The sequence below is a fragment of the Pollicipes pollicipes genome, unplaced genomic scaffold, assembly GCF_011947565.3.
Source record: "Pollicipes pollicipes isolate AB1234 unplaced genomic scaffold, Ppol_2.1 Scaffold_3087;HRSCAF=3621_pilon_pilon_pilon, whole genome shotgun sequence".
Taxonomy (NCBI): Eukaryota; Metazoa; Arthropoda; class Thecostraca; order Pollicipedomorpha; family Pollicipedidae; genus Pollicipes; species Pollicipes pollicipes.
In genome coordinates, this window is record NW_023596225.1 from 2,769,907 (window position 1) to 2,786,396 (window position 16,490).

Genomic DNA, 16,490 nt, shown 5'->3' on the forward strand with positions numbered 1-16,490 from the left:
GCCCGACGGACGCAATCAAAAGGCGGCGCCGCGCCGGGCCGCTCCGGCCGGCCCGCACGTGTCTGTGGCCGCAGCTGGGCGGTGCCGCGCTGCCCGTCGCCGTGTCCGGGGGCGCGCGCGCGCGTGTGTGCCGCGCGCCGCCTGCCGCTCCGACTGCCCGCCGCTCTCGCTGTCTGCGTGGCCGCTCGCTGTGTCTGCGGCGGCCGCCGTCGCCGCCGCCGCCGCTCGCCTGTAGTCGTGTCGGTGTTCTCCGGAGGCGGGGCTGCGCCCGGCGTCGGGTCGGGCCGGGCCGTGCGTGCGCGCGCGCGCGCCTGCCTGCACTGTGTGCCTGCTGACGGGTACCTCGGTGGTCAGCGCCAGGGCTAACTCGCATTACCTCACCGTGCCGGTAGATTCGTTTTTATTGTAGCGGGGTCTCTGACAACAACGCCAACGGCCGCCGTCTGCGCTGCCTCAGTTGCTCAATTCTGTCCGCTCCTCCTACGGTGAGCGCGGTCCGCTCCTGGCCGCCAGCCCAGCCGAGCCGAGCCGCAGTTTTTAGACGTGGCTCAGCGTGCGTGGCAGCGGCCGCCGCCCGGTCCACCTGTCGGCCGCTATTGTACCGTGTCGCGAGCGAGCGTGGTTGCGCGCCTGTTATGGGTTCACTGTTGGTACAATCTTATGTTCCTAGACGGGGTGGGCGCTCGCCGCCAGGCGTCGGGTCCCCCCTAATTCCGCCCTCTAATGCCATCTGCCAACCGTAGTGGACGTCGCCAGCGTTTAGTTTGTCTCATTCCTTCCCTGTCTGTTACCATGTAGTACAAAGCGTCTTGTACATATAGAGGTAGCCTGTGGGCCCGGCTGGTTTTATTATGCGCATGCGAGTAGTAGCGGCGGGGGCGGCCGCGACCGGCCGGGTCCGTGCTCCGAGTGCGAGCCGACCCGCCGCCGGTGCCGCCCCTGGGCTAGTTATCCAGTCTCTGCTAACATGGTGTAACAGTTTTACCAGCTAATATCGTGCAGAATAAAACATCGCTGGAGGGCTCGTGCGTTTGCGCTCGTCTTGGGCGGTGCCCACGGAGAGGGGCGCCCTCTGCACCGGCCGGCAGGAGTCGCCCCGGAACGGTCCTGCTCTCACCGAACAGGACTGGCCATGTTCGCGACGGCCGCCCAGTGAAAGGACCACATCTCAGTTCGGAGCCGTTAAAGACCGCTATCACGAGGATTTACGGTGAGGGGCGCAAACACCTGCTCGATAGCACTGCACAGCGTGTTCATGAGAGCAGGCCTGGTGGTTCTAAGTGCTGAGTTGTCTTCGAAGTTAATTGGCTCTCGTCTTCTATTTTTCTTATTTTTTAATATATTTTCGTCGTATTTTTTATGCACGGTGTATACGGGACGGAACGAGTCAATGCGCCTGCCGTTCCTCGACTATTTGCTTGTGTTCTGAGTTCTGAAGAGAGATTCAGAACTGAAGTTCTGAGTTCTGAAGAGAGTTCTGAAGAAGGCTATATTGTCACAGCCTGGCTGCACGCTTACCGAAGGACATCACACGAAACGTGACGAAGATCTGTGTGCTTCACTCAACAATCGACATTTCACTCATGGACTAACGATCGGGAACCTGGAAAGCTCGCAGTTCAATCCGTAGTGATCGATGCGTCTAACGCAGGACTGGTCGAGACAGCCAGTGGTGGTTGGCGACCGAATGGAGCAGCCTGGGGGGAGATTGACCAAGACGTCGGGGACGACGCGTATGTGGTGCACTCCCTTGGCGGCGTAGCCGTCCAGGTGCCGCGGCAATACCCGGACGGGACGGTTATTGTACGCGCGATCAGCACACATCTTTGTCAGCTCCAGCGTTCGCTTGTATTCAGAAGCAGTTACGGGACAGAAATTGCAGCTGTACAATGTCCTGTCCGGGTAAACAGCGCATGGGTTCTCAAAGCTCTTGTCGTAGTTCCACAGGACCTGCTTGGGCGGTAACGTTCCGCGATCGGTGGCAAATTGTTGTGCGCAGACATTGGCTCTGTGTTCTACGTTCCACGGCGCGCGGTCAGCGCGGAAGGCGGGTTTCGTCCGCTCCATGGAGCCATGTTGCAGGTGACGATCGAAAGCGAGGTCATACGTGGTTACGAAGGGATTCACCTGGAAAGGGTTTATTTCCAGGATGTTACCACACACGCTGACTTGTGACTGCTTCACGTCGTATGACGGCTTGTCTCGCTTCCCAAGGAATGAGTCGTACTCCGGCATTCGGAAGTGCTGTCGATACGTAGTATCATGTTTGAAGCATTCCCGTTTGTACTTACATCTTTCCTCGTACCAGTTTCCGATAAGCGTGCATTTGTTGAAACGTCTATCGCAATTGTTCACACGACCCGTGATTTGCTGCTCAACGATGTCAGCGCTGGAATCTAGAATGGTCCTTGAATTTATGACGGTCATTTCCACTTGAATTTAGGAGGGCTGAAGTCAAACTATCGCTTCACCGTCGGTATAAAAACCTACACACTGAAAACAGCCCACGGTAAAAGCATATGCATGAATTTGCGACTGATCGAAGATCCTTTTTATGAAAAACTTGGACGTGGGAGTAAGATAAATCAAGCAGAAAATGCCGCTTGAAGCACGTGACGTCTCCAGACCTCGATATTACCAGACGACAAAACCTGTGGATTTCATTGCAGGATTCGACCATACAAGGAGGGGGAAAAGAAACCAAAAAATTGGTACGGGAAGCCAACCTGCATCATAAGCCGCGTATACACCCGTCGATCAATGCGCAATTTCAAAATAGGCCGGGTCAGAACAGCTTCTATTTGAAGCACATTTTCTTTATTACAAAATCCCAAATACATTCCTCAAGAACTGTCTGTTTAAATATTTACAGAGCCTACCAGTAGCAAAAGAGGATAAAAAGTTCACGATCACATGCATACAGATGCGAGAAACGAAAAAGCTTTCATTACAAATTCTGGCCTAACTACAACGTGTACACCAATCGAACACCAGCAAACATTTACATTAGCTGCGCCTAAGCGCGAACCCGAGTACAAATGTGAGCGGCCTCCGCTCGGTACCGAGGATGATAGAACAGTCTCTACGGAGCAACATCATATATATGTATAGATGTATATGGAATGACAAAAATAGTAAGCTGCGGTGCAGGTACTGATGAATCATGAGATTACCACGCCGTAGGTCAGTCCAGATTCTCCACAAAGCAGGCTCAACAGAAAATTCCAACCATCAAAGCAATGTTCGAAGCTGATCACACATGACGTCAAAGCATACACCAATACAGGCTCTGAAATAAACAGTGCAGGCCAAGGAATGTTCCAACCCCTCGTCCAAAATTCCAATAAATAGCTGTGCATCTGACATGAAAAAATGCCTTACGAACAAAAACATCGCAAATGCTTATAGTTCAAATCACTTGTAAGTACATTTGTCGCATTTGGCTATCCTCCACACGCGAGCGTCTCGTGTTCGCACTCGGCCGCAGGCGGGTCACCGCGCGCGTCGCCCGGGCCCGTCCACCAATCAGCGGTCGCGCGGCGCCGGCCGGGCGTCCACGGACCGGCCGGCGCTCCAGGCCGTTCGCACTGGTCCCAGCCGGCGGCCGGCGCGGCGCCGCAGTCCGGGCCGTGCGTCGGCGCGGCCGGCGGCGGCATCACAGAGGGGCGGCGGCGGCGGCGGCGCGCGGTGCCGACTAGACCCAGGAGTCGCCGGCCGGCGCCGCCTCGTCCCGATAGCCCCAGACGTCGCCGGGCCCCGGCTGCTCGTAGTCGGCGCCGGCGCCGGCCTGCTGGCGCTTCTTGTCGCGGTTCACCTGGGCGTAGACGGGTTCGCCCGGCTGCCGGCCCTGGTAGACGGGGGCAGGACGCCCGGTCAGCGAGCGACGGCGCACGCGCGGCCACCCGGCCCGCCACGGGACACCCGCGCACGCCGGCCAAACGTCAGCGCCACACAGACAGACGCCCTGGCCGAGGCGCACCAGGCCACGGCCAGACTCACACACACACACACGGACGGACGGCACAGGACCGCAGCACGGGCCGAGAAGCCCTGGATCGGGAGAGCGCAGACAGGACGGACGGACCACTCTGGCCGCAGCCGGGCACAGGGCACCACGGCGCACCGGCGGGACCGCGCCGCACAGACACAACGGAGCAAGGGACAACACATGGCACGCACGCACAGCTCCCCTCCCAGCCCATGACTGGAGCGTCCCGCGGGCGGCGGAAGCCTGCAACTCGAGCAGCGTTCGCAGGAATCGGAAAGGACAGTGTCATGTTCGGCTCACAGCAAGTAGCAATACTTCGGGTAAGGAACACACATACGCACACGAACTACTGACTGAAGATAATATGACAAGACTCTGCTGCTGCACTGACCACTGTAAGCACATCTGAGATGATCGCGAACACAGTTACGCTGATCACTACCAAAACGCCGCAAAGCTTGAACCAGCCACCACACCTAGTGCAAACAAGACAAGAGCGGTATGTGACGTAGCAGTGACGTGCGTCTACCAAAAAAGCGTACCGGCATGCCCGTTTTATGCGTACGACTTTGCACATCCAGCCACCTTTCACGTTTGATCCCCCACTGGGAATAACCAAATGCCACGTGAAAGTGGGGACATCACCCGCTTTACGCGAAGCCGGACGGAGAAGAACACGACAATTTGCCTTCCACATCGCTTACGACACGCCCGCGCCGTGCACCCAAAGCGGCCATTCCGAGCACAACACTGATTTTGTAGCCGAGATTGAGCACGGGCACCGACCGGGCGCGCGGAGCACCAGCCGCCAGCACCTACCGCTGTGGAGTTATTGAGCATCGCGGTGCTGCCGTGGGGAGCAGAAACAGGGGCGAGACGCAGCGTTAGTACGACAGACGGCGCCAGCAGACCCCGAGGTCGAGACCAGCCCCGCCCCAATTTGGAACACCAGGAACGCGCAACCCACCAGCAGAAACTCGCGGGCTCACTCGAATCAAGACCCTTGCTAATGTCATCAAGCCATAAAAAGCATATCCAGCAGACCAAAAAAGGGAAGAAAATCAGAAGAACGTGCCTAAACGGCGATGACGTGGGAAATGCGCTTCTTACTTCTGGTAAATGAGAGCAGTGAAACTATTAGCAGAAAACGGCAGGAAATTAAAAAAGCGAGGCCCCGCGCCATAAGACAGCTAGGAAGCATCCGGGTTACTAAGCACACATCCCAGACAGAGTCATGGTCATGAAAGGGAACATCGACAATGTTATGCCCAGAACTGACTAGCCGTCCCCGCAGACATGGACACACCATCAAACGCAATCCTATCCCGCGCGCAAACCCACAGACCAGCATCCGCCGCCACCGGCTCACATGTCACCGGGCCAAAGTCCATAGACCGCACCACACCGCCCGAGGTGGACGTCCTCCCTCGGTCCACGCCGACCCCGGGAGGGACCCACGCCGACCCCGCCCATCCAACCGCCCGCCGGTTGGCCCGCCCAGCCCACCGCACGGCTGCCGGTCCACTGCCTCAGCGATCTCCAGGGTCAGACAAGGCCAGGGCAATGAGAAACGCCGCCCTTGGATGGACATTCCAACTAATGAATAACCTTACATCACACCGAAGCCCATTTTACAACTGTCGATGCACTTCTGTGGTCAAAGCACCACAGTTCCCTGCAGCATCAAACAGCACCCGACCACACCGAAGTTTCTGCCCCTGCTCGCCCACCCGCCGTGCCGCCCCCACCGCCACCGCCGCCGCCGCGTCAGAGCCGTACCGGGACCGGAGGGTACATGCGGACGCCGCCGGGCGGCGGCGCGCGCCGCTCGTAGCCGGGCAGGTCTCCGAGCGCGATCTGCTCGGCGTCGGCGGCGACGGGCGCGCGGCGGCCGTAGGTGCCGTTGCCGCCGGCGGCCGAGGCGCCGCGCGGCATGGTGCGGTCCTCGTACTTGGTGCCGCCCTGACTGGCCATCGGCCGGTTCAGCGTGCTGTTCGTGTTGCTCGGCGAGTTGGGGTTGGTGTTCCTGCAGGCGCACGCACGGGCGGCGGGTCAGGCGGAGGGCCAGCCGGCTGACACCGCGTGCAGAGGCCTCACGCACACGCGTGGCCGCGGTCCAGCTCGCGAGGCCGATACGGTCGGGCATCCGCTGCTGGCCTCAAGGCGCCATAAGATTATCGGGCGCCCATTGCAAAATATAGCACAATTTTACCGCACTTCTAGCAAACTACATCTCAATACTCTTTACACGAGACCGGAAGAGTCAGGACCCAAGGGCACAGCAGGATGATTAAAAACACATTTCGAGTAACAGTGTCACCCCACAGGTCAGGCTGCGTCAGCAGTCTATTAGCAGACTTCCCAGAACATCTTGTTCATGCCTGAAATCCTTTCAAGTGTGCTAACTTCGCAGCAGCGTCCCTCAATAGCTTATCGAGAGGACCACTTTGAGAACACCGGAGGACCAATGGGCCAGGGCCACACTGCACCCTTAACTCCACTATCCGCACGTTTACTTCACAGACGGCACCCCAGACGACAGACAACAGACGACCGGCTTACCGGCGCACCAAGTACACATTCTACAGATATCCAGTGCCGTGTAACCAACTTTGCTGTAAAGTGCAAGGCACTGTCTACGGCAGCGGCCGAGAGCGTGATCCCTGACCGGGCGACGGCAGATAGCCGAGGGCTCCACAGACGAGCCGTCCGCGCAACGGCCGAGAGCGTGATCCCTGACCGAGCGGCGGCAGATAGTTGAGGGCTCCACAGATGAGCCGTCCGCGCAGCGGCCGAGAGCGTGATCCCTGACCGGGCGACGGCAGATAGCCGAAGGCTCCACAGACGAGCCGTCCGCGCAGCGGCCGAGGCGTGATCCCTGACCGAGCGACGGCAGATAGCCGAAGGCTCCACAGACGAGCCGTCCGCGCAGCGGCCGAGAGCGTGATCCCTGACCGGGTGACGGCAGATAGCCGAGGGCTCCACAGACGAGCCGTCCGCGCAGCGCCGGGGTGCTCGGCACTGGCCGGCGCGGGCCGGACGCGCCGCCAGCTCCCCGCCGGCGCCGACACACCCACCTGGCCGCCACCGACTTGGTGACGAAGTCGGCCTCCCTGAAGTTGGCCTTCTTGTAGACGTCGCGCAGCTCCTGATGCGACCACATGGAGAAGAGCACCTGGCCGGCGAACTTGATGACCCGCAGGCTGTAGCGGTGCCGGTGGCGCGTGATCATCAGCAGTCGCTTCACGCCCTCCAGCTCGAACAGCGACCTGCGGCGACGGCAGTCCGGCGGCGTCAGAGGCGGGCGACAGAGGCCGACGGGCGCGCGCCTCGCCGACCGGTCAGCGTCGGGCGGCCACGCTTACCCCGCCGCACACCGGGAGCGGAGCGCCGCCCAGGCTCCGCGCCTGATGGCCAGCAGCACGGCCCGGCGATCGGCCGATGCAGGGGAGTCGCGGCGCGCCGCACCGGACCACGGCGCCGCGTGACATAGAGGGGACTGCACAGTGATCAACGCGTTCAGGGACTCGCTGAGGAGGGGAGTCAGCGCGCGAGCTCATTCCTCCGCCTGGCGCCGCAGAGGTCAACAGCCGGGTCACCGGGCGGCTGAATGATGATGGGGCTTTGCGGGACGCCAGCCACCGAGATCACTGCGCGCCCAAACGATACGACCTCCCGGACTGACTGATTATTGGGGCTTTAGGAGCTCACGGGGAATGACGACAAACGAGGACCCGAACACCGCCGTCCACAGATCAAAAATGCAAAATCACGCAGCAGGGACTGGGCCAGAGAGCGCGCCCAGCCGCCCCGTGGCGCGGCGCCTGTTGGAGAGCAGACTACACTCTCCCTCGGCGGTCCGGGTCTGACGTCACGCGTGACGCCACTGTCGCCGCGCGCCCGAAACGACCCGCTCTGCGAAGACGACGCCCAGTCGACGTCAATTGCCGCTCATCTCCCGGCACGTTTTACTCCCAGTGGACCGGCATCACATGATGCTGTGCTATTACTCCTGTTCGAGACGGCGCCTGCACGACCAGCCCGCCTCCAGCACCGTCCCACCAGCGAACAGCAGCCGTGATCGTGATCATTACTCCTACCTCCTGACTCTTATGCAGCTCTGGTTCACTCAGTAGGGAGCATTCCGTCCTTAACGCGCGATGAACAGTGGGTTAAATCCAACTCCGGGGTATTTTCTGACAATGAGCTGTACCTTCACTCCCAAATGCAAAAAAGATATTGGGTTGCTGACTGCAAGCGAGAGCAAAAGGACGTCGGTGCAGGCTGGCCGGCGTCGGTGCAGCCACGCCGGCGGCGTCATCATCAGCAGCCTCCCCTGCCTCGAGAAGACACGCTGACGTTGGCACACGCACGAGCGGCCGCTGCCATGACAACCGGCCGGCGTGATCGGTAAAGATAAGACGGCCGACGATTGGTGGAGGTTCAATTTTGCAGCCAGTCAATCAGCGCCGTCACCGAGGCGGCTCTAGATCGCGTCTGGTGTGAACTGATCCATACCGCGCCGCCGTAATTCGACACCAGTCGGCTTCAGCGGGCTGTGATTGGTCCAGGTCGCGCCGCCGACGCTGCGTCACGACATCACCAGCGGACCGAGCAGCGGCGGCGGCGGCGGCGGCGACGGTCCGGAGCCGAGGTAGGGTGTGGCATCAGACACCGGGGAAGGTGTCGCACGACTGGGGCTGCCCACTCTCGGCCCCGTCACCTCCGAAGCATGACACCACGCTCGTGACGTGCGTGAGTCCGCCAGGGATCGGAACGTCAGCTGGCCGAGCGCCATCCAGTTCACCAGGCATAAGTGTCTGTTTCGTGCTACCGTGGCCTGTCGCTGGCAACATGTAGTTCTTATCACGGTGGCTAAGCCTGCTGCTGCCAAGAGCAACTGGCACTTAACCATCGCCTTGGACCGCAGTCACACTGGCACTGGATCGAGGGTCCACTGGACAAGGCGGCAGTTCTGCGGAAGTCCGCTGGCACCGGCCCAGCCACTCCACACGGCGGCCCGGTGTGGCCCAGTCCGACTCCCCAGGTGGCACTGCGGTCATGATTGCGGCACAGCCCGGCGCCAGCCCAGCTCCGGCCGCGGCTGGCGGGAGCTGGCCCCCCGCCGATGACGCCCAAGCTCCTGGCACGGGTCGCCCCACTGAGGCCGGATACTTCCCCCGGCGCCCGGCCGGCGCGGCGGCCGGCTGAACACGGACGGTGTCGAGCCGCGGCGACACCGACACAGCGCCGCCCACCACCACTGACCCACGTCCGAGCTCCTGGCACGCGCCGCCCCACTGAGGTCGGATACTTCCCCCGGCGCCCGGCTGAACACGGACAGTGTCGAGCCGCGGCGACGACACAGCGCCGCCCACCACCACTGACCCACGTCCGAGCTCCTGGCACGCGCCGCCCCACTGAGGCCGGATACTTCCCCCGGCGCCCGGCTGAACACGGACAGTGTCGAGCCGCGGCGACGACACAGCGCCGCCCACCACCACTGACCCACGTCCGAGCTCCTGGCACGCGCCGCCCCACTGAGGCCGGATACTTCCCCCGGCGCCCGGCTGAACACGGACAGTGTCGAGCCGCGGCGACGACACAGCGCCGCCCACCACCACTGACCCACGTCCGAGCTCCTGGCACGCGTCGCCCCACTGAGGCCGGATACTTCCGCCGGCGGCCGGCTGAACACGGACAGTGTCGAGCCGCGGCGACGACACAGCGCCGCCCACCACCACTGACCCACGTCCAGGCCACGGCACCCCCGGGACGTTGCCGCTGCCCGCGCCCCGGGCCGGCCGCCGACCACTCACCGCGAAAACTCGGCGCTGCCCCGGATGACCTCGTTGAGCGTGGCCAGCACGGCGGCGATCGTGTCGTCCGAGGTGGCCTGGTCCTGCGGCTGGCTGCCCGACGGCAGCTTCTGCACCAGGTCGCGCATCGCGTACTTGCCTGCGGGGGGGGGGGGGGGGCGGGACCGTCAGCGGGCGGGCACGAGGCGGCCGGCCGGGCGTCTCCGGCGCGGCTGGCGTGCCGACCAGCCCGGCCAGCGGCGCCACGGGGAGGATGCATCAAGCGGACCGCCACGGGCGCCCATAAACGGCGGTGCGGTGCGGTTCCAGCGGTGCCACCGGGAGGCACTGCCGGGCGGACCGCGACCGAGCGCACACAAACAGCATTCACCAGACATCAGTCCACTAAAGCGTCAGCGACCGAACGGACGCCGGCCCACGCACCCCTTGTTAGTCGTGGACCGCGACAGCGATCAAGGTTCTCGTTGACAAACAGCAGCACACACTGCCAGCTGGTCTGGGCGGCGCGCCGGCGCGGGACGCCTCTCGCGAGCACCGGGAAGTGACGCTGCACTACGTGGCATAGCTGGGGTGTCACGCTGGGCCGCACCAGCCTCGTGAGCCAGCCGACACCACCAACAGCCCCAGGCCGGCACGCCCAGCCTCACACCGCTCAGCTAATACACATGACCCTGGTTTTATCCACTCATGGCCATGGTCACTTTTGTATACACAGCTATAGTGACAAAAACGTCATAGAACACATCGCACGCAAGAACACGCTCACATGCGTACGTGCAACACGTGCAACAAGTGCGAAGTCGCGTGAGCCACCATCCGCCCGAACCCCACTCATCTTCCCGCTCCACCCCGCACGCCTGGCAGCTGCCGACAGCAGCGGCGGCGGCGAGCGGCGCGCTCACCGATGAGCTCCTTGTTGCGCTGATCGATGGCCAGGTTGCGCAGCGCCGTGGCGACGGCGCACACCACCCGGTCGGCCTCCATGCGCAGCAGCTCCACCAGGATGGGCAGGCCCTTCTCCTTGCGGACGGCGGCGCGCACGTCCACGCTCGGCTGCCAGTAGCAGGCCGACAGGTTCTGGATGGCGCCGGCCGCCGCCTCCAGCGTCTCCGGGTTCGAGCAGTCGGACAGCAGGCTCAGGTACGGCTGCACGATCTGCCGGGGCAGGCGCCACACGGTCAAACGGGGGACGGTCAGGCGGGGAACGATCAGACAGGGGACGATCAGACGGGGGACGGGCAGACGGGGGACGGTCAGGCGGGGAACGATCAGACAGGGAACGATCAGACGGGGACGGGCAGACGGGGGACGGTCAGGCGGGGAACGATCAGACAGGGAACGATCAGACGGGGACGGGCAGACGGGGGGACGGTCAGATAGAGGACGGTCAGACAGGGGACGGCCAGATGGGGGACAATCAGACGGGGAACGATCAGACGGGGAACGATCAGACAGGGGACGGCCAGCCGGGGAACGATCAGACAGGGGACGGCCAGCCGGGGAACGATCAGACAGGGGACCATCAGATAGAGGACGGTCAGACAGGGGACGGCCAGATGGGGGACGGTCAGACAGGGGACGGTCAGACAGGGGACGACCAGATGGGGACGGTCAGATGGGGACGGCCAGACGGGGGACGGCCAGACGGGGGGACGATCAGCCAGGAGACGGTCAGACGGGGAACGATCAGACAGGGGACGATCAGACAGGGGACAATCAGACGGGAACGGCCAGACGGGGGATGGTCAGACAGAGGACGGTCAGACGGGGATAGTCAGACGGGACGACCAGACATGCCGAGGCATAGACGGGCGGTCAGAAAGACAGGCTTAGACACCGGGGGTATGCATTGGGAACGGGCAATCCCCGAGATTCAAATGTGACCTCTCCAGCGCAATATCGGAGCAGTCGCACAGCCGGGGGAAATCCTGAGCACACGTTCAGCATGGGGCCTTTACCAACAAAACGGCGCTCACTACCATTACAATGCTACAGGTCAATCCTCATCCGCGAAATTTGTCAAACTGCGCAAACCAACACACCTAAAATCTGGCGAGGTCAATGAGCCATGGGTTCACCATTAATTATTGCGCTACCCACGCGGAATGTTCCCATAACGGGTGTCATGTGCACCGCACTCCAGCAGCATCCGCCGACAAGCTAGCCGCCACTGCCGCCGGCCCGACCCTGACCTGCCTCCCCCCCCGGACTACACACGGCCCTCTCCAGCCCGTTGCCGTCCGGCCCGACCCTGACCTGCCTCCCCCAGACCACACACGGCCCTCTCCAGCCCGCTGCCGTCCGGCCCGACCCTGACCTGCCTCCCCCAGACTACACACGGCCCTCTCCAGCCCGCTGCCGTCCGGCCCGATCCTGACCTGCCTCCCCCAGACTACACACGGCCCTCTCCAGCCCGCTGCCGTCCGGCCCGACCCTGACCTGCCTCCCCCCCCCCAGACCACACACGGCCCTCTCCAGCCCGCTGCCGTCCGGCCCGATCCTGACCTGCCTCCCCCAGACTACACACGGCCCTCTCCAGCCCGCTGCCGTCCGGCCCGACCCTGACCTGCCTCCCCCAGACCACACACGGCCCCCTCCAGCCCGCTGCCGTCCGGCCCGACCCTGACCTGCCTCCCCAGACCACACACGGCCCCCTCCAGCCCGCTGCCGTCGGCCCGACCCTGACCTGCCTCCCCCCCCCCCCCCCCCCAGACCACACACGGCCCCCTCCAGCCCGCTGCCGTCCGGCCCGACCCTGACCTGCCTCCCCCCCCCCCAGACCACACCGGCCCTCTCCAGCCCGCTGCCGTCCGGCCCGACCCTGACCTGCCTCCCCCCCCCCCCAGACCACACACGGCCCTCTCCAGCCCGCTGCCGTCCGGCCCGATCCTGACCTGCCTCCCCCCCCCCCCAGACCACACACGGCCCTCTCCAGCCCGCTGCCGTCCGGCCCGACCCTGACCTGGCTTCCCCCCCCCCCAGACCACACACGGCCCTCTCCAGCCCGCTGCCGTCCGGCCCGACCCTGACCTGCCTCCCCCCCCCCCCCAGACCACACACGGCCCTCTCCAGCCCGCTGCCGTCCGGCCCGATCCTGACCTGCCTCCCCCAGACTACACACGGCCCTCTCCAGCCCGCTGCCGTCCGGCCCGACCCTGACCTGGCTTCCCCCCCCCCCAGACCACACACGGCCCTCTCCAGCCCGCTGCCGTCCGGCCCGACCCTGACCTGCCTCCCCCAGACCACACACGGCCCCCTCCAGCCCGCTGCCGTCCGGCCCGACCCTGACCTGCCTCCTCCAGACCACACACGGCCCCCTCCAGCCCGCTGCCGTCCGGCCCGACCCTGACCTGCCTCCCCCAGACCACACACGGCCCCCTCCAGCCCGCTGTCCGGCCCGATCCTGACCTGCCTCCCCCCCCCCCAGACCACACACGGCCCTCTCCAGCCCGCTGCCGTCCGGCCCGATCCTGACCTGCCTCCCCCCCCCCCACACACGGCCCTCTCCAGCCCGCTGCCGTCCGGCCCGACCCTGACCTGCCTCCTCCAGACCACACACGGCCCCCTCCAGCCCGCTGCCGTCCGGCCCGACCCTGACCTGCCTCCCCCAGACCACACACGGCCCCCTCCAGCCCGCTGCCGTCCGGCCCGACCCTGACCTGCCTCCCCCCCCCCCCCCAGACCACACACGGCCCTCTCCAGCCCGCTGCCGTCCGGCCCGACCCTGACCTGGCTTCCCCCCCCCCCCCCAGACCACACACGGCCCCCTCCAGCCCGCTGCCGTCCGCGGCCCCACTCACGTCCGGCTGCCAGAGGAGCTCCATGCCCTTGACGGGCGCGAGGCGGCGCGCGGCCGCGGCGCCTGGCGCGCCGCCGGCCGGCATCGTGTCCACGCCGCCGGCCGGCCCGTCCCGCCGCTTCTTGCCGCCGAAGCAGCCGGCGTTCTCGCCCGCTGCCGGGGAAGAGCGGGCCGTGAGAGGCGGGCCGACACCACACTGAGGTCAGCCAGGGTCAGCGGCGCCGGCGGGGGTCACACCGGTCACAGACAGCGCCACCGGGTCACCAGGTCACGGCGTGGCCCGGCGACTCTGCGCCTGGTCAGCCGGCGGACAAAGCGCTGCACGGCTGCCGCTCCTGTGGCGTACAATCACAACGCTCGCTGCTCTTGCAAAGCTCACGCATCGACCACCCACCATCCTTAGAGGGTTCTACCCGAAGTGGCTACGGTCGCTGTAACGTCTACATTCGCTCTACTCGTTGTACATGTACATATAACGCGTCTCTAGATGAAAAAGTTCATCGGTATCTTTTCACCGAGGCCTGGTCGAACCAGGGCCGACAACATCGAGTACTAATACAGTTGCGTTCTGCGCTATGTTGCTCCCCATCCACAGCAGCTGAGTGGTCGGTTGCCGAACAATTCCCAACGGCCTGCGGCCAATGCATACGAACGACCGGGCTGGCGCCGCGCCACAGGAGTCCACCGCTCCCGGCCGCGGCAGCACCGGCCATCTCAGTATATCATATCGGGGCACGGCGAAACACTGCCAAACAAACGGCCGCAGACGCACGCGCGGCGCCCACCCGCCCAGTCTGCGGGACGCGCTGTGGCGCGCGCCACAGCCGCGCCGCTGAGAACGGACCCATCCGCCAGCGGTCGCGGCCCGTCCTCATCCTTAACGTCCCGTAACGACGCCATTTGTTGGGCCAACTATCGCCGCTGACAAACTGCGCGTGCTTTACAATTTGCGGAACATCGCGATCCAGAGATCTTAGGGCCGTTTGAGGCCATGATATTCGCAAGGGAGCAATTTCAGCACCAGGTCTTACATGTTATCAGGGATAACTGAATCACACAGCGCACGGCAGGCCAGAGCCAATCGCACCTTACGACCGCATTTCGGCGACTAAATCCACCACTACTCGGCGACCGCCACGCGCCCGAACGGCTCCGTACCGGGGCTTTACCGTACAGCCCTTCAAGAGCCCGTCTGAACGCCAGAGCGGCCTCCACCAGCAGCCAATCAGGAGCGGCCTCCAGCAGCGGGTGTCTCTATACCTTCCCGTGCAGCGCGGCGGTCGGTGCGCGGCACACGAACGCGCAAACGCGCAAACGCACACACACACACACACACTCAGCAGCTGCCGCACTCACGGTCTCTCGTGGCGGCGACGGTGGCGCCGGGCCGATTCTGCGCCGGCATCGCCTGCTTGTCGTAGTTGGGGTCTTCCACCTCCTGGCACCGGTACGACAGGTTGCGCAGGATACACACGCAGTTCTCCACACACTTATTGTCAATGTTGGACTTGCCGATGGCCGAACGGATCACCATGAGCAGCGCGTCCACCAGCCCCTCGCACTCGCGCAGCTTCTTGCGCGCATACTCGCCGGCCGAGCTCACGTTCCTGCGGGCGCGCGCGGCCCGAGCGTCAGCACCGCCGATCGCGGCCAGAGCCGCCGCCGGCCGCCTGATTGCACCGCAGCCCCGCCGGCCGGCACTGAAAGGCTGCCGGCCGGCGCTGGCGGCCGACTCGTTACCAAGTTGGGCACGTGCCGGCGGCCGGTCGGTCGGCCGGTCGGCACGGTGTTCGGCGCACCGACGGCATGCCAAACAGGTCGCGGTCACCGCGCTCGTCACGGGGTCGCCGGGAACCGTCGTTCTGCACGCTGCGCACCTGTGGGACCACCCCCGCCCCCCCCCCCCCCCACCCCACCCCCGTCCTCCGCCACAGGAATCGAACACGCAATCAACAGCGATCCGGGAAACGCCTCGACCGCACGGCCACACGGCCATTGGCCTGCGGTTCTTCGGAATCATAAACACAGCCGCCAGGACCCCAGGGGCCTCTTACCGCGATCCTGTATCGATGAACACCGGTAAAAACACTGTCCGGTGGGATGCCGCCCCATGCAAACAGTCCGGCACCGACGGCCCCCTGGCGGCCTCTGCAGACCCGGGCGCCGGCTCACCTGAGCACGCCGGTGGCGTTGCGGAAGACGGTGGACCAGAAGACGTCCATGACGGGCTCCGAGTGGGCGTTGCCGCGGTTCCAGCCCGAGTGAGGGATGATGACGTAGTTGACGAGCACCGTCAGGCCGTCGTCGATGATGGTCCGCTTCAGATCCTGGCGGGCACGTCCGGGGTCAGATCAGGTCAGGTCCGGTCAAGCATGCCAATGCCAGGCACGGCCTCCCCAGCCTGGTGTGAACGTGACATCGACACGCACAATGATACAGGCGCCTGCTCAACCCACCCGCAAGGACATGTGCGCAAGCACGCCACCGGAGCGGCAGCGACACCTCCGGCAATGACACGAGACACTGACACGGGTCACGCACGAGCACTGACACACAACACCGTCATCAACTCAGGCAGGACACTGCGCCGTTACAAGACCTGAGACCTGATGCCGACACAGGCACGTGAAACTGCCCCCGCCCCTGACATAAAGCAGTCCGTGAAACGGGCGTACCCGTGATGCTGATGCGACGCGCTTCCATCAGTACGGGCTTAGCGAGGCACGACGCGACAGCCGGCACCATACTCGGGAGATTGCCGGAGATAAGCCCCAGATCCCAAAAGGCGCATTACACCTGAATAGCGACGCGAGTGTGCGCTATTTTGAAAGGTCAAGCAAGTTTCTAACGCTCAGAATTTCCCGGGGCTTTTGGACGCGCATGG

At 64.1% G+C, this 16,490-nt stretch overlaps 1 protein-coding gene across 1 annotated transcript in view; it reads right to left on the reverse strand.

The window, feature by feature from the left end:
* Positions 1 to 3,766: 3,766 nt before the first annotated feature.
* Positions 3,767 to 16,490, reverse strand: part of p120ctn (adherens junction protein p120) — a 52,697-nt gene continuing 39,973 nt past the window's right edge. Inside the window, exons 11-19 of the mRNA XM_037238902.1 lie at positions 15,779 to 15,933; positions 14,963 to 15,213; positions 13,608 to 13,759; positions 10,710 to 10,962; positions 9,808 to 9,946; positions 7,066 to 7,257; positions 5,768 to 6,014; positions 4,808 to 4,835; positions 3,767 to 3,847 (exon numbers count right to left, since the gene is read on the reverse strand). Of these exons, the coding sequence (XP_037094797.1) occupies positions 4,818 to 4,835; positions 5,768 to 6,014; positions 7,066 to 7,257; positions 9,808 to 9,946; positions 10,710 to 10,962; positions 13,608 to 13,759; positions 14,963 to 15,213; positions 15,779 to 15,933 (1,407 nt within the window). The 3' untranslated portion in view covers positions 3,767 to 3,847; positions 4,808 to 4,817. The remainder of the gene's footprint in view (positions 3,848 to 4,807; positions 4,836 to 5,767; positions 6,015 to 7,065; positions 7,258 to 9,807; positions 9,947 to 10,709; positions 10,963 to 13,607; positions 13,760 to 14,962; positions 15,214 to 15,778; positions 15,934 to 16,490) is intronic.